General features: G+C 35.1%; 1 protein-coding gene across 1 annotated transcript; it reads right to left on the bottom strand.

The window, feature by feature from the left end:
• Nucleotides 1-645: 645 nt before the first annotated feature.
• LOC113038943 (calmodulin-regulated spectrin-associated protein 1-B-like) lies at nucleotides 646-18,900 on the bottom strand. The gene is given in 20 exon segments (XM_026196755.1): nucleotides 646-1,937; nucleotides 2,177-2,295; nucleotides 2,429-2,544; nucleotides 2,964-3,063; nucleotides 3,171-3,358; nucleotides 3,450-3,586; nucleotides 4,246-5,055; nucleotides 5,058-6,198; nucleotides 6,747-6,831; nucleotides 6,955-7,046; nucleotides 7,143-7,308; nucleotides 7,430-7,526; nucleotides 8,416-8,555; nucleotides 8,732-8,873; nucleotides 10,343-10,402; nucleotides 10,831-10,911; nucleotides 11,820-11,981; nucleotides 13,558-13,820; nucleotides 17,341-17,498; nucleotides 18,683-18,900. Coding segments are annotated over 19 exon segments (4,347 nt in total). The 5' UTR covers nucleotide 17,498; nucleotides 18,683-18,900; the 3' UTR covers nucleotides 646-1,646.
• Between the last annotated feature and the right edge of the window lie 360 nt (nucleotides 18,901-19,260).

Below are 19,260 nucleotides of genomic sequence, written 5' to 3'. Positions count from 1 at the left end.
ATAGCGAAAAGCTGTAAAGAAAATCTAAAATTAACACTATACTATAAGGCTGTTGCCATCAAATTAAATCAACAAAATCAATATTAATATAATTAATTAGCATTTATCAAAATCAATTTACATTTGCATATATGTTATGAAAACGAAATTATTCTCTTATATGAAACTAAAACTGCTATGGGGGTAATATGTCTTTAAAAAAAAACTTTCATTTATTCAAATTACTGATTTATTCATGAATGAAGCAAAGCTCGCTTTATGAATAGATCACTGACACACATGATTCATCAGCAAAATAGAGCAAAAACAGTCCAAATGTACAATGCTGCCTAAATAACTGAAAACAAATAAATGTTCATTGAGCAGTTGTATAATATATATACCACATGCTATTGTGCTGATATTCTGGAAAATAGCACTATACTGGTGTGATGTTTAACTATGTTATGCTATAAAAAAAACAAATAAATAAAAATAAAAACTCATACGTGGCAGTTCTTCTCTTGAATTTTGGGTGTATTTCAGACCTTGCATGACACTTAAAGTTAAGCCCAAGCCAGGCTTGCTTGTTAAGCATAATGGAGGGTTACGTTAGGTTATACTGAGATGTTTTAATAGTATTTTAATTTCACAGCAGTAACAGACTTCAGAATGGACCAAAAACTAGTCTGAGAGGAATATGTGTATGATCTTTGATCAGTTTGCTGCCCCTCTAAAAAAAAAAAAAGAGTGTTAAGTTCATGAAGATTAAGGAAATGTTTTATTTCTATTTTGGACAGATTGCTTAAATTACACCACAATCAACGCAGCATTTTGGTTGTATATTTTATTAAATTTCAGTGTTCTTCTTTAAAAATATATGGTAAATAATAATAATAATAATAGGCTGATAAAGAAAAGTTTTGTACAATCCAAACATATACAACAGAAAGCCCTGCTCACAGGAGTCTCTGGAGTGCATACTAAAGACAAGTACATTAATATTGTCAGCAGCCAGTGTGAATACATGGAGAAAAGAAAAGATGGATAACATGGAAGCATTTCATGATAAAATATTTTAAAACCACGAAGAGGTCAACACCTACACACACACACACACACACACACACACATACACAGATCCCTTGTCACATGTTCATTGCATCGCACTGCTTAAGTAAGTTTCATGTATGAAAAGCAGCATATGAAGAGGTATGAGAAATGCAAAAAAACGGACGTGCTAGTAGACATATTGGCATGTGTCCGTTTATCGTTAGCAACCATAATTCATAGTTCAAGTAGTGGGAGTGTCGTCTTTTGTTCCCTGTGTAAATTAATACTATAGTAAAAAAAAAAAAAAAAAAAAGTCATATGCAGATTCCTGCTTAAAAAAAACAACACTGATGTAATCATAAAACACATTCATTAGCTCTGTCAATCAAACATTAAGCTCCACCCACTTCTGACTTCCTCAGCTCTGCCTGTGTACAAGCAGCTCAGTTGCCAATAGAAGCACGACAGCTGGTGAGCCAATAGGAATTCAGGAGTCTAGTGGACCAATAGAATATTAGGAGGCCTGATCATTAGAAAAACGACAGTTTAAGAGACCAACCCAGTAGCCAATCAGACAACAGCAGTGGGATCTGATATGCCAATGGGAAGCTGTATCATGTTCTCTTTGACGTGCTCGGCCGCTTGACCTGCCACAGGTGGCCGTGGATGGTGAGAGCGTCTACGCTGACCGACACGGACTTGGCGGGGATGACGGTGAACTGCTTGCGGTCGGAGCTGTATTTGTAGAGTCTGTCGATCATTTTGCGGCTGATGGCACGAGGTCCCGTGCCTTTGAGCTTGACGATCTCCTCTGTTTCAGGAGAATATATGTACAGCGCCCTAAACTGACATCCACCATCACGGAAAAGGATTATCAGGTGGTTGGATTCACACCGCTCGATTTCCTGTGGAGTTATGGCAGTGATTTATTACATGCTCAAACAAATACAGCTGTATATACACATAAATATAGATGTAAGTCGGTGTCAACAAATTTGACATTTTTTACTTTGTTTAATATGCAATACTGTCTTGATAGTAAATTATCTAACTATCTATCTATCTATTCTATCATGCAAATATACTATGCACAGAATGCATAAAATGTATTGCATAAGTAGTTTGTCAAAGAAAGTGCACTCACCTCCAGAAGGGCATTCTTCTGGGCTTCATTGACTTTTCCTGCAAGACAGCAGTGAGCGATGGCATTCTGGATGATCGGTTTATTGGACTTTGCACTAGGCTCCTTAAATAATCTGGGTCCTGAGGACAGAAAGAAGAAACAAACTGAGTTAATGGTGCTGAAATGTTTATTTAGTTTGGCTGAGTGAACACAAAACCATAATTCATTATTTAATTTACACATTCAAGAAGAGCTGTAAAATGTATGTCTCACCGTTGTATTCTGCTACAGATGTGATAGATGAGGCTGATGAGCCATTGTCCCAGTCTCGTTCCATGTTCCTGCTCGCATTTCGGCTCAGTATGGGAAAAGAGTCCACAGATTCCCCCCTACAACACACATTCCGGAATTCTGTGTTATTACAATCTGATAACTGTAGATATGAGTTTAAACGGCTGACAAATACATATAAAAATATTATGACTTGTAATGCATTAAGCATAAATACAATATTTTGTAAAAAAAAATTCATTAATAACTAAAATATATAAATTAAAAACATAAAAAAATTAACTAAGAAAGATATATAAAAATATATACACACAAAAAAAATTATTGCTCTGAAGTAACTAGTGTGTATCCGTCAACTCGAAGTGCAATGAACTAAAATATCTAAATAAATAAAAACAAAAAGTTAATATAATAATTAACAATAATTAAAATTAACAATAAATATTAATAAACAAATTAATAAATTAATAAAAATAAAAGAATGCATTTAAAAATTTAAGAATAAAAATACTCTCACCTGTGAGAACTGTCCCCTCCTGACGCCACACTGTCACCGTCAGTAGCAGCAGAGCCCAATGAGAGAGACGATCCGGAGGGAGCAGAACAAAGACTAACCGCTGGAGAGAGGAGGAGTGATGGTAAAATCAAATGTTGCATGTATAGATGCACAAATTCAGGCATGTCAAGTCAGAAATATGGCACATTAAAAGAAAAGCTTTCTCACGAGCAGAACAGGAATATTCAGTGCGATGCAGTGATTTAGGGCGGGGCCTCCTGTTACGTGGGCGTGGTTTGGTCACACCCTGTTCTTCCAGAAGTTCTTGCTGCTTCCTGCGCAGATACTCCTGTTTGATCAGCTCCCTGCGAGTCTTTTCTTCCTCTTTACGCACACGTTCTTCCTCAGCTTTTCGTCTGACACGAAAAAACACAAATGACATCAAATGTATCTGCAACAGCCCTTCTACAGTATTTAAAGACGCACTGGATTGACTGTGACTGATACCTGGCTTCATCTCGCTTTAGCTCTGACTCCGCCTCCAGCTGCTGCTTACGTATTCGCGCCTCTTCGGCCTTACGCTGCTGTTTGAGGAGGAATGCAGCCCTCTTCTTAGCCAGCTCATCCTCTGCTTTCTGATCATCCTGCATACAGAAATAGGAGACATTGGTTTTAATTTCATATAATGAATAAAATCAGTCAGGCAAGATGTGACAAGTAAATAAAAGAAAACATAATTTGCAATTGTGAACAAAATCATTTATATTAACAATTTTATACTGCAATTTTATTTAATTAAAACATTTATTAAATTATCGATCATTGCTGCCTTTTCACATTCTTATGGCCTTTAAAGAAATGCTAGCGACAGTAAAATTGTATTAGACAATGTTCAGTAAATAAAGCTTTATTTCTTAATAAAAATGAATAAACATCCAATAAAACAAAAACTAAACCATTAAAAAAAAAAATATATATAGATAAAATCACATTGAACAACATAGAGGTATAATCAGAATAAATTTAATAATGCATAAGTAACAGATAAATCATATTATAATAATACATTTAGAAACTTTTAAATAATAATAGTAATAATAATAATACATTACAAATATATCATATTAACCCACTCTTCTTAGATCTTATAAAAGTAATGATAATAATAATAATGCATTAAAAATACTTTTTTTTTTACAATGCAATATAGCACACAAACAGATAAAATCATATTATAATAATAGATTTAAAATATATAATAATAATAATCATCATCATCATAATCTCACAAATGCTCTGGTACCTTAAAGAAGAAGCCCAGTCCGTTTTTCTGTTCCCCATCAGGTTCTGTGCTAGTTTCAGCCGGTTCAGCCAGGTCAGATAGGTCCACTTCAATCAGCTGTGCTTTCGTTCGGTTTTCCTCGGACAGAACCGGAACATTCTCTTTTCCAGAGCCACTGGTATCGCTCCGTTCCCGGGTTTGATTGACAGGTGATGGTTCCAGCAGGGGGAGCTCATTTTGGGGCAAGTTAAGGCTGTCGACGTGCCGGTTTGCGGTGTCCTGCAGTCTGAATGGAGTATTGCGAATAATTCCTTTTGAGCCACGCCCACCCTCTTTAGCTCCGCCCTCATCCTCATTCTCAGCCCGGGGGGTCCTGCCTCCCGGTGTCAGAGTGCTTGCTTTCACCGCTGGACGAATGTTTGCATCTTTGCTCAGTTTGAGGTCGCTAGGTTTCTTCCGTGCTGTATGACTCGAGCTGAGCCTGGGAGGACGTTTGGTTGCGGTGGAAAGGGTTTCTGTGAACTGTACGGTAAGGCGCGACTTAGTCTCAGGTTGCTCTGGTGGGTGTTCGTTTAAGGGGGGCACAGTGCTCGGTTTGGTTTCCTGTGGGGACTGGGTGGCCTGTTTTATGAGCAAGTCCTGCTGGAGAGACAGCTGCATCATTTGCTGCTGTATCGCTCCGATGGCTTCGTTCAGGAGCTCAATGGAATGGCTACATTCGCCGAGATCTGGTTCTCCGCCCACATCATCCGAAGCCCCGCCCCCTCCTGCTACACTCAAACGATTGTCCTTATCCTCCTCTACCAGCGTATCTTTACTATCCATGTTTTTTCCTTGGGCTTCAGAATCTCAACGCAGGAGTCGTCCTTTGCAAGCGTTTTCTCTTTAAACCCAATAACCGTTTTAAGTGGGTGTGGCAGTGTGTCGCTCCTCCCCTTTTTAACGACATGCAAGAACGCCGCTTTTCCCAGCTGCAGCCGTTTCCGAGCCGAAAGGTTCTCCATCTTCTTTTTCTGCATTTCAATAGAGCGTCGTTTCTCCTCCAGCTGCATGCGAAGGTGTACAAGTTCGGAAGCGAGGCCAGGTCGGCCACCTGGCGTTCCCGGACTCGCATCCGAAGGGAACTGTACGCTTTCGGATTTATCAGGAGTGGTTGCCTGCGAGCTCCCGGTGCTGTAGCAACCATCGGGGAATCCGACTTTATGTCTACGGCGTTCTGCGAAGCTTGTCATGCGGCCAGTGCCAGTCGACGTGCTGCTGGCCTGCGACAACATGCTGGGACAAGGACTCGCGCTTCCACTCGCGCCTTCTTTATCATCCCGTTCGCTCAAGCAAACGTCCTCGCGCAGTTTCACAGACTCCTTTTCCTCTCCGAGTCCCATGCATTTCCTCCCAGCTTGCATCAGAACAACTTTGGAAAGCTCTTGGACCTCTATTTCATCATCTTCCTCAAACTCTGAATCTGAGGCGATGTCCTCCCATCCTCCGAGCGGACTATCCCGCACACACTCTGCATCGTCCTGCAGCAAGAAGCTTCCGGGAGATTGTGCTCGAGAGCTTTCTTGCTCTATGCTACCAATCGGCGTAAATGTACGGTTGAGAGTGCATTCTGTGGGCGTATATGTGCCCTGGCGTCCCTGACTCCGCCCCTCTCCACTCTCCTCCCACTTACTAACCCCTGTTTTCTCCTTATTTGGTCGTAGAGCCGCAGGTTGCAATGGTTCCAAGAAGAAACCCTCGGTTCGGGTGTCTCTGGATGCAGACACGCCCTCTGTGTTAATCACAGCCAGTAGCTCCTCCTCTTCCTCCTGGTCGCCATAGTGATGTGTCTGGGGGAGGGGCTGGCCGTTGATGTGGTGTCGTGGAGTGATGGAGATGACGTTGGAAGCTAAGCTGTCCTTGCTTATGGAGCGAGCCAAGCTGATATTATCGCCACATACACGTTCCCAATCCATCTCCATCTGAGAGATGGGCCTGAGAAAACAGTTTTGATTTGAATGTGTTAGTCATTCATTCGAGAACTGGGCTGTTGTAAAGCCATAGAGATTTAGTAATTTTCAAATAAAAGGAGAAAATAATTATATTAGATAAACTATATAAGAAATAAAGTAGCTTTCATTTGTATTTAATTTCCTGGATTTCCAAAAAAGATAATTAAATAATTTTCATATAATTTTATTTATTTATTTATTTATTACAGTATTTATTTTGAATAAGCATTTCTTTGTAAATTTTCAGTTTTTAATTTTAATTATTTTTTTTGTTATGTGCTTTTGTCATTTCTATTAGTTTTTTTTCCTATTTGTCTTTAATATATTTTGATTTTAGAAATTTTAGTACTTGTTAATTTATTTTACTTATTTTATTTCAGTTACCGGTTGTTGCCAGAGCAAGTATTACATATAAAATATCATAAAATATTTTGAAATAAAGCCAAATATCAGAATAAATAATGCTACCTAGCTACTACAAAAAAAATGTATAGTTTTAGTTATAGCGAAAACATTTGACCTGACCCTAACCTTTGTTTACGTTCTGTCCAGGCAAACTGTGATCCAAGCATGAGTCCATCCTTACGGGACAAAGAGTTTGACCTGTTCCTGAGCTCTGCTCACAGAATGATAGAGAAAGATGAAAAAATAGAGTATCAACTGTTCAGTTTAATACATTTTATTGATTTAAGTGCAATATGTGAATATTGCCAACAGTTTGATTAGAAGATGTAGTTACCTGAATTCTCCTCCACCTGATTGGGCTTCTGTGGTCTCTGCCGCAGTGGGAGGAGCGGGTGGGAGGGGCTATGGGAGGGGCTTCTGTTTGTTCTGAAAATCAAATACTGGTTTTATAAAACAATCAATGTAATGCAAAATATGTACTGCAGTGTGCAACAGATCACCAGGTTCTTCAAACAGACGTACACAGACAAGGACTCCTCAGGGTGCAAGTAATACCGCATACAGCCCCCAGGAGTGGCAGCTGTCGCCAGCGAGTCGGCTGAAGGAGAGGGAGTTAAGAAGCTTCGCTTGGTGGCACTGGATATGGGCACATGAAGGCGGGGACTCTTTGGCTGGAAAGACGCTCTCACTGTCAGATCGGAGCAATGAGTTGTCAATCACAACACAGCATTTAAATAAAAGAGTTAATGAATCATGAGATGGACATTTTTGGATTTAAATTTAGTGAGCTTTAAAGACTGGATTCTTGCCATCTTTAATCTCTTGAAGGTCTCTTGGCTTTACGAAGTCCGGCTTCACTACTTCAAACCACCAAAAGAGCTCAGCAATGAAAACCATCACGTTATGCTGGAGGAACAAGAACAAGTCAAAGACTGTAATGCACAAGATTTACATACTTTTGTAACTTTTATTATTCTCAAAAAGTAATTAAACTTTGTTTACTACAAATACATAGTTTACAGTAAATATATACTGTACTAAAACAGAAATTATTGTGTTATTAAATTAACTGTAATTAAAATCTGCATATATTAAAGACATTATAACAAATATGACAATGATGTACAAATACTTTACCATTTAATTTGTCTAATTAAAATAATCTATTTTAATTATTTATATATTATAACTAGTTATTGATATTTTGAGCAATCATTTTTTATATTCAGTTTTAGTTTTAATTTTAGTTTTAATTTTTTTATGTGCTTTTGCCCTTTTGTTATGGTTTTATATTTCTATGTGGCTTTTATTTTTATTTAAGTTTTTGTTTTAGTAATTTAAGTACTTCATATTCAATATTTATATTTACTTTTATTTCAGATTTAATTCAATTTAAAAATGTTATTAATACTTTGTTTATATGAAATAAATACATATTAAAATAGAATAATTTTATTATTTAATCAAACGTAAAAAAAATGGGCTTTAAATTATTTTCATTTCAGTTTTTGTTTTAGTAATTGTTGTACTTCAAATTCAATATTTGTTTTTGATTTTATTTCACTTTTATTTAAATAAAAAAACTATTATTGATAATTGTAGATTATATGCAGTAAATATATACTACAATTATTATTATTCAATTATTTTTTTAATTATTATTCAGATAAGCATATATTAAAGGCAGTAAAACAAAATAGACCATGATGTGCACATACTTTACATGCCAATTAGATTAATTGGATAAATATTATTATCATTATATATATTTTTTTTTAAGTATGTCAGTACAAACCTTCAGCACCGGCGGGCCGTAGAGCAGGTCTTCAGTGTGCAGGTAAAAACACCTGTTCAGGTATTCGTTAGAAAACTCCCGAAGTAGATGGATGTTATAAATGCTGTCCGACAGAGACGGCACCTCCTTCAGACAAATATCTAATAGAAAAGACATTTATTATGTTACAAAGTAGGCTACTTCTATTTCAAATGCATGCTACATTCTTTAAACTTTCTATTCACCAAAGAAGATTTAAACTGTGGAGTTGAATAGATTGCAACAATTTACATAATGAATTAACATGATTATTCTGCTCATTTCTGTGTCTATATACCATCTAGCCTCATGTATTCAGGGCAGTAGAAGTGAATGAGCGCTAGCAGAGCCTTGCCATCACAAACATCCTTCATCAGATCCTCCATCACAGCCAGGTGTGGGAACGGCCGGCCGGACAGGTGCTCTCGACGATACCGTACCTGAGAGAGAACAGGCAGGGGCTTACAAAGCATCGAACACAGATCACACACAAACAGTTTCTCGCTCACTTTAAATACGACCCTTCTATGAGAAATGAAAATCCTATCATCAATTAATCAAACTCATGTTACTCCAAAAACATGCTTTTGTTCCTACTGTTTAAATACCGTTTTTACTTAAGAAGCATCATACAACTTAAAAAACACAGAGGTTTGTATTAAAGCACAACAATCCAATCCAATTTTTGCATGCTTACGATACATACAGATGACAGGATTTTCATTTCCAGAGGATTAAATAAAAAATATTATTTTCATGCAAAATTACCTCCATATGTGTGGAATGTGTTGCATGTTATAGCGGTTTCTTACATGCCAATGAATTTCATTCAAAATTATGTTAACATTTTGTGTGTGTGAGTACATGTTTCTCATGTTTTTAGTTAACTATATATAGTAGTGGTGTCAAACTATTAAATCGCATCCAAAATAAGCTTTTGTTTACATAATACATGTATGTGTGCGGTGTATATTTATTATTTATATTTAAATACACACATGCATGTATTAAAAAAGTTTTTATTTTAAATATATTTATTTATAAATTATATAAATAGACTTAAATACATGTAAATATTTTCAAAATATACACTGTATGTGTTTGTATGTATATATACATAATATACACAGAACACACACATATTATGCAAACAAAAACGTTTAATTTGGATGCAATTAATCGTTTGACAGCAGAAATATAGATTATTATTATAGATATTTATAGATAATTATAGATATTTTTCTCAATGTATCACATTTTAATTTAGTTTAACATTTAAATAAAAATAACTAAATGAAATAAATTTTTGAAACTACTTTACATATGTAAAATAAACAAAACTGTAAAAAAAAAAAAGACAAAACAACAAAAATTACTAAAATTTAAATGAAATATAAAATAAAAACCTAATATTGATCTGAATTTTAACAGTATCTCAATGCAACTAAAATAGCAAAATTAGTAAAAAGATTAGTATATTTAAATAAAATTATTATATATTATAATCGACCATAATAAATAATTGTGTATATATACGCACACTGTATTTTATATAAATTATAATGATTAAATATAAATTAATTATAAAAATGTTTGTGCAAACATATACATGTAAATAAAACATGTACAGTTACTATTAGTTTAATTACATATAAACAAAATCTTAAAATAAAAAATGTGTGTAAAATTTGATATAATAGTATTTTATATAATAGTATACAGTTTAGAACGGTTGGATGTGTGGATGCATGAAAAGAGATGGATGCATGGAAGAGAGAAGTATCTAAGAGTGTGTGTAAGTTGTCTTCTAGTCAATTTGAGACCCGAAAGGACTGAAAAAAAAAAAGCAGTGGGTTTGGGTCGGTGCAGACCTCGGGTATGTGTATGTGAGAGAGCATGAGTACTGTACCACACGAGAGAACTCCACCGGCTCCAGCATGCAATGGGCCAAAGCGTTCATGAGATCAGGCTGAGACAGACAGACACAAAACGAGAGAGAGAGAGATGGACAGACGGATGAATGCATGAGATGCACATAACACACACACACAACATCTAGTCTAGCTTTTCCCGCAGCGTGACATGACGGACGCAGGGGGCGCTGTGGCACTTACAGGCACGAGCTTCCAGTACCATTTTGAGGGGGACTATCCGACAGGAAGGGGCAGGACAAGAGTGACAAACAGGAAGAGTATAAAGGTTAAACGTCGAGCAGAGAAAGAGGTGGAAGTAGAAGAGACGGATCAGATCTAGATGAATGCAGTCTGATCAGAGAACAGGGTTAAACTGTAGTAAAATGCACAGCTACTAATCGAAGCGGAGAACTCAGGCCTGCATGCTAACACTGGTGGTGCTGCTTGACTAGCAGATGGTTTGGAGACTCGTGATTGGTCAGACCTTCTGATGGCACGGCGAATCCAAGAGCGGCTGTTTGATCTTGAGCTCCTTCTCGGAGAGCTCTCTCGTCTTCAGAATCACCTGCAGCACACAAACACACACAGATCAGTCTGAGATACTGTGAAAACACTCGACAGACTGGAACTGACAAGATTAGGATACGACATGTGACCTATCAGATGTCTGGGCAAAATACTCCACTTTATTGGTGAGAATGAATCAATAAAAGACTCATTTTCGTCTTGTGAAATAATTCAGAAGATATTTGTTGCTACTTCCAGTAAGTCTAAGGAATATACCCTAATTTTTTTACATTCTGTTTGGTCATTTTTATCCACAAACAAACGTTTTTGGGCTAACTTCCTATTCTTTCACGTCTTTTGAATGAGGTAGGTCACTTCTCAAATATTTTTGTTTAACTGGTGATAAAAAAAATCTGAAACAATATTCAAAACAATACAAGTAGAGTTTAGAGGTTTAGTTTCCCAGAGATTTTTAATATCATTGAGATACTTTTTTAGTTTTTATTAATATTTATTTGTATTGTTAGATTTTCTGTTTCATTTGAATTTTAGTAAAAAAAAATTGTTTTTTTTGTGTGCGTTTTTGACTTTAGTAGTGTCTTTTTTTCTTTTTTATACATTGTTATTTCAGTTTTTATTTCAGTTCAGGGACATTAAATATATTTCTATTGCTACATAAGATTTTTATTTTGAATGAACTCCTGAACAAAAAAATCCTGAAAAAAGAAAAATCATAAAGCTTTTTATGCCATTCTAACCTTGAAAGTAATATATATATTACAGTTTCTTTCATTTTAACAAACGATCAAATGTCTTAAAGGCACAGTAGCAAAATAACATTTATTTCTAAGGCTCAGAAAGAGAGAATGAAAATGACAGTGAAAAACAAAATATAACATGCTTGGTGCAAGAAACTAATATCATATTTATACTGCAATGTCCTGATTAAAGGAAAGAAACGCTGACCTTGTTGATCCAGAACAGCATGGTGTCCTCCACGTCGAAGGGAAGCTCTTTAGAGGCGCAGAAGGAGGAGAAGCGCTTGACACTGGCCACAACTCGCTCTGTAGCCATCATCTCCAGCGTATACGCCATCATCAGAGCGTCTATCAGCAGGATATGAGAACTCTACACACACACACACACACACACACACAAAACAAGAAGAGCGGAATACAGGAGTCTGCATACGTATAACAACAATATTCACAATACTACAATACTGTGAAACAAGGCAGAATGCAATCATTTCAAACAGTAGCATGCTGGGAAGCAGTGGTGTTATATTGCTTACAAATAATTTTTTTGTTAGTAATTGAAACAAAGCTTAAAAAAAAAAAAAAAAAAAAAAAAAAAAGCTAAAATAAACAATTGGCTGGAGAGCTTAAACTTTAAAACATGTAGACAAAAAATGTAAATGGTGCCTTGGCAAATTACTGAAATAAATATGTTTAAGTTAAAGTACTAAAATTACTTTAAGACAAAAACTTCAATAACAATAAAGTAAAAAAAAATATTTTGAAAAAAATAATAATTATAAAAAACAAACCAAAAAATATATATAGCTAATTTAACACATTAATAAATAATGTAATAGTATATAAATAATACTAAAATAATACTGCTGGGAAATTAAAAATCTGGAAGACATTAAGGTGTTTTGATATGTGTTTCAGTGATTTTGGTCAGAATAAATGTAAATACTGTAAATATACATGTAAAAAAAAAAAAATTATTGAATACTAGAACAATACTTTTTTACAGGTTTAAAGTAGTTGATTAAAACTGCATATTTTAATAATATATACATATGTACATTTATGTTTTATATATAATTTTCTAAAAATATTCTATATATATATATATATATATATACACATATACACACACACACACATACATATATATACATACATACATACATATTATATTATATTTAATTCTATAAAATTATAATACTATAGTTTATTGCTAAACATTATATTTACCATTACATAAGCTCACTACGTGTATTTCTAAACCAGGGATTGGCATCAGTTATCATCTCATCAAATAATATGGACATTTTGCATTGGATAAACCTTTCTGTAAAAATATACAAAATACTTTGATCAATGTCGATCAGAGAGAGAATTCATCTGTCTATATCAAACGACTGAAATAACTCAATTTCATTCCTGCCTGAATGTGGAAATCTAATACTCAAGCTATTTATAGAACTTGTCTCTGAATTTATACAAATAAACCCAAATTTTTGTTTTGACAAGAATAAATAAATAATAAATCATATTTTTTCTGCTCTTTATTTGTTTTTATTTTTTTCATTGGGATCGGTGTTGTTATTGTATTAAAACAAACTTTTGGTAACTGAAATGAAGCTGAAATTAAATTATATATAAATAATAGGTAAAAAAAAACAAAAAAGTTAAATAAAAGCTGATTCAAGAAAATAATAAATGCTGATAAATATTCACTGAGAAATACTATAACTATACTAATAAATATATAATATACTGTAGAACTATAAATAAAACTAAACTGCTGTGACTTTACATGTTGAGAAATCAGAACTGCTTAATGCATCTAACCCCCCCCCCTGAAACCTAATGTGATTTTCCTTCTGGAGGAGGACTGCTGCACTCTGTTAGACACACTGTGACCTGGCCACTATCTTCAGGTCAGGGGTCAAAGGTGGGAATCACACCATCTTAATGGGGGTGGAGGAGAGGTGGTCGCAGGAGACAGGTGTGTCGTCTGCTTCTCTGACACACATCCCTCGGCGTGCGAGCGTCTGGATCACGTCCTGATGGGAGCGGAGCGCAGACGTCTGGTCGCCCTTCAGCAGCAGCGCACACACCCTGCAGTACAGCTCCGAGGACAGCAGCAGAGACAGCACCGGGGGCTTGATGTGCTCCACGCAGTACTGATCCCTGTAGAACGGGTCCCGCAGGTCCGCCGGGATGTGCTCTGACACACACACACACACACACACACAGAGAGAGAGTTATACAAAATACACAAAAACTAGTGTTATATAAACTTATTTTATTTCTGCTTGTTACCAAGGCACTTCGTTGAAGCACAAAAAAAACTACAATTAAAAACTTTTTTTAAATAATAACAACAATAGACAAAACATCACTTAAACTTAAATAAAATATAAAAATAAAATGTCATTCAAAATCTTAAAAATATCAAGGCATATTGATTATTATTAAATTATTATTTAGATTCAAATGTAGATAAATTGGATTTATGTGTGCATGTGTGTGCATATGTATATACATATGTATGCCTATGTATTTACAAATTGTAATAATTTCAGAAAATCTAATAATTTTTTATATAGATATAATATAGAAAAATATTTTAGGAAAAAAATATCTAGTAATTATATAATATATAATGATGAACATTATATAATCATTATAATGATATATGTAAATATTACCATTATACTGCATTTTAATTGTCTTAAATTATATATATTTATAAATTAAAAATATAATTTCTCGCTCTCTCTTTTTTTTTTACATTTTGGGTAAAATGTGACCTTTAACTAAAAATAATCTAACAATAAATAAACTAAGTGTAGACTTGACAAATCAGACTGTAGGAACTGTAGACAGATTGTTTGGAAAAGACTAAGACAAAGATGTGGAAATTCTATACAAACAGAAAACTAAAGGTGATTTTGAGAACATCTTTCCGTCCGAATCAAACAAAACAAATCCAAACAGTTCCACAGAGAGCCACGACGTCCGGCGTCTCAGTGTGATCACACATTCACGTCTTCAGTGCTAAGCTAATTACAGCTAACTGCTAAACAGCTAGACGATGTTTATTTCTCTTGTTGGCGTGCTTGTCCTCATGTATTTGATTCAGACGTGAGAAGAGAGCATGGTCAAGATAAGCAGCTTTAGGTGATGCTGACAGCTCTGCAGGTGGAAACCTCACAGTTTATTATTAGTGCAAGCACAAAAATGACACTTTTTCCTCTAAATTGTTTATTTCTCTCTTACAGGCAAATGTTTGTTTGCTTGCATTTTTTTCCCCATTCTGCCAAGGGTCAATCTAAGGTTTTGTTAAATGAGGAGGTCAAAGATCAACCAGTCAGATTAAAGCCTGAGGAAGATTGGCTGACGGTGGCTGACTGTCTCATATGAGAAGTGTGTGTGTGCGTGCGTGTGTGTGTGTGTGTGCGCACGCATATGGAAGTGTGCATTTGACAAATCCTACATAGACAACACTAAAGAAATACAGCACTGGTGGGATGTTTGACAGAAGGGAATGTATGGGATTTATTTTTAAGGTGGAAAGAGACAAATCGGTTTAAATTGGATTTGTCCCTTTCCATTTCCAGATTTTCCCATGTGTTTTTTTACTCTTTGCAAGACATTGTTCCTGCTGAAATCAGTTCAGTTGTACTGTTGTACCCTAAATGTCTCCCCATTCAGAATCAGATTACCACGGTGCCACTTTCTTTTGAAGACGCATCTTAACCACACACTTTTCATCTTTTTCAATGAAAACATTTGCGATGAAGATTACTCTTAAATATCCCAGAATATTAAAATAAAACATTTGTACAAATATCATGTGACCCTGGAGCACAAAAGCAGTCTTAAGTATAAGACATCGGTATATTTTGTAGCAATAGCCAAAAAATACATTGTGTGGCTCTAAATTAAAAATATATATATTTTATGCCAAAAATCATTAGGATATCAGATCATGTTCCTAGTGTAAATATATCATATATATATTTGATTTTATTGCACCCTCAGATTCCAAATATCCAAAAAGTGAAGTCCTAACAAACCATGCATCAGTGGAAAGAGTATTTATAGAGCTTTCTGATTATACATATAAATCTTAATTTCAGAAAATGTACCTTATGACTGGTTTTGTGGTCTAGTCTTGCATCTATACTTTTAATTTCAAACGTAATTTTTTAAATGAATTACATTTTTATTACTAACATTGTATTAAAATCAAAAATTCTATACACAAACTGTATAAAGAGATTTACTATATAGCAAATCTCAACATGTTTTTTTCCAAATCACAAAACTTTACTATTTTCGCTCTACTTTTTATATAAAGTTGAATATATATACAGTATATACTGTATAACTGCCCAACTCTAATCTGCTAAATGCAACTAAAAGGTATGAAGATATTATAATATTATAAACATCAACATCCTGATTTTCTGTAAAGCTGCTTTGAAACAGTGTATTGTAAAAAAACATGTACTTGACATGGTTATCACATAAGACTTTTCTATGTCAATGCATCCATTATTTGTAACTTTAGTCTAAATGAGCTTAGTGATGTCACATGTTATTTCTGTCCCCTGATTAGACTCAAGACGCTCTGCTAGAGGAAAACACACACGCGCACCACCACCATCACCTTCCTCCTGCCTTTCAAACACACATCCAGTAAGTTTCCTCGATCAGGCATCGATCACAATCACTTATTCCAAAGGCTCTGCTCAACTCAAAAGCCAGGTCCTTTCTAAACCTCTCTCGTGGTCAGTTTAGAGCAGTGGTCACTGTGAACTGTGAGAACTGCTGAATAAGAAGCTACACACACACACTCTCATGCCAACACACACACCTTCTGCTACTTCAGAACTATTTCTCCATGCCAGTGAACACATCTCACTGCCAGCATCCAAAGCAAGAAGTTTAACAGGAGTCACAGGCCAAACAAGAGTGCGTTCTGCCCGGGACACAGTGTCCACCAATAAGAAACAATAATATATATATATATATATATTTTTTAATTATTACAAAATTAAATAAAATAAAAATAATTTTTTTATTGATAAAGGTTTTATTTTAACGTATTTAATTTAATAAAGATGAATATATATATATATATATATATATATATATATATATATATGTGTGTGTGTGTGTGTGTGTGTGTATATATATATTCAACTTTATTTTATTTTTTTTATATATTTTTATATTGTACAGAAAGACTATGAGAACTTGTGGCTATCATTTTTTTTTACTTATAATTTTTAATATTAATCTAAAATATTGAATATTATAATATGCAAACATTATAATATTTGTATAATTTGCTATTTGGTGTTTTTTTTTTTAATCACAATTGTGGCAATTATTTGTTTTTAATGTAATAATATTTGTTTAAATTGATAAATAATTGGTGTTTTTAAATTTTAATTGATAGCCCAACTATTGATTTAATCCATAAATGTATACAGTGAGTAGAATTTTATAGAATATATATAATGAAAGCATATTAAAAACATGAGACTGCTAATTTTTCTATCTGTTACTAACACAAATTAAGAAATAAACGCCAAGTGGTGTTTGTTTTTGTTTGGACAAGATACTTCTATGGTTTTGGGGAACTTTGGAGGAAACTATAAAAATGATGATACTGAAATTCAAAGGGTGTCACTGTTTGTAATAGAGGCACTGCCGAAAAGAGATGCACTTGCCTTCCCCATACGCTTTAGCGAACAACCAGCGGAGGTTTGCTTCTATCTTGGCTCTGGCTGAGTCGTACATTTCCAGCGGCACGATTTCAAGTCCACCTTCAACCGAATCCGCTCTTCTCAGGACACCGTCCCCGCCTGCAAGCGCTCCGACATCCATCCTAAACACACACACAAACATGTGGTCAAGGGTTAGTGAACACATCTCAAACCGTTCATCACAAGAAAAAATCTATTCAGTCAAAGGAGTTATTAATTTGGTCCTTGCATTCCTCATAAAGCGATCACATAGCTTCAGATGTTCACTATGCAAAGTGTTATACACTGACACGAGTAGAAATCCAGCTATACCTTTAATAACCTTGGAGTTTTGTTCCTTATAAAGTGGCTTTGAAGTCATCTATATGCTAACATAAAAAAAAACATTCTCGGGATACACACACATTAAAATTTTCGCTTCTAGGAAAACAGATCCAAATATCGAGGACTCATCCTGCATTCTGGAGCGTAAACTAATTTTTATCCAATAAAATGCTTTCAAGAATTACATTTTTCAAAATCTACAGTATTCTGCCTAAGAAAATTAAATATGAACGACTATTTATATTGATATGACTTGTTGAGGAGTAAGCTATAAAAGTGAAAAACAGTCCAATAATGAGGTGAAAAATATAAATGATGCTTTTAAAGAGTGGAAATTTCGTCATGGATCTAACAATATGCCTGGATCATGGCTAAAAGATATAAAAAATGATAGGTAGAAAGAAAAACAAGTGCACATAGGATGCATTTCCCTTTATATATATCTTTTATTTTCAAACTACAAAAGTCAGCTTGAACAAAAGACAATATCTACTGTACTGCTGCACATTTGACAGATGAAACTCCTTTGACTGTGATGTACCATAGTAAACCGCATCAGTGTACCATGGTACTACCTCAGTAGCATTCAACACACCTTTTAATAAAGACAGTGTGCAATCATTGTAAAATCGTGTCCAGAAACCCAAAAGCAGCCCAAAAAAGGCCCAGCCAGACAAACAAACCAACATCCAGATCCTGATCCGGAACAGACCAAACAATGAATGATCTTAAATGATGAACCATCACCTAACAATGACCCAAGATAAGACAACACTGATGAGGGACCATTCAGAAGTCACACAAAACAATTCAATATGATTTATATCTGGGTGAAATCCTCAATGCAGACGAGAGATTGTGAATAAACGGAGCCGGTTTACTATCAGGATCAGAAATATAATCTGTCTGCACCTGTCAGCGGCCAAAAGCGGCGACATCAGCGACGCCAGACCGAGCCGAGCCCCATCAGAGCGGAATTTACCTTGTAATGAACGCTCGCGCGGGCGTCTGTGCGTGCGTCGCCCTCTCCGCCTCGCGCGGCCTCCGTTACATGACGCGCCGCCAGCTATTCAGCATTTATCACGTAAACGGAGGGAAGAAAGCGTCTGGGAGATGTGCCGGTTCAAAACGACGTGTCTGCTCGTGTCTCTTCTGCCATCCGAGCGCTCGTTCATTGTCTGGCTATGAGTTGTACCTATATGGATGAATGTAGAAGCACAGTGCGCATGCGCGTCCTGCAATCATATGGACCACATGATCAATAGATTTGACCTGTACTCTATGGCTTCTACTATTATAACCAAGAGGAAGAGTTTTGGAATTAATTAATTTACTTGTACTGTTGACCAAATTTCAAATTCATAAGTGTACATTTACTAATAAGAAAACCATTTTTATGGTTTTGTTGTCTGAAATATTTATATAGACAGTATGTATCAGAAAAATAAAGTATGTAGCCTAATGAATAATAAAGTGGAAAAACTTTGAAGACTTTTGAACTTTCTATTTGATTTTGATATGTATGGATGCATTTATATTATACATAAACGTAGGCGTATT

Source organism: Carassius auratus, chromosome 21, assembly GCF_003368295.1.
Source record: "Carassius auratus strain Wakin chromosome 21, ASM336829v1, whole genome shotgun sequence".
Lineage (NCBI taxonomy): Eukaryota > Metazoa > Chordata > Actinopteri > Cypriniformes > Cyprinidae > Carassius > Carassius auratus.
Note: the sequence above shows the minus strand (reverse complement) of the source record. Positions and strands in the feature narration are given on the sequence as shown.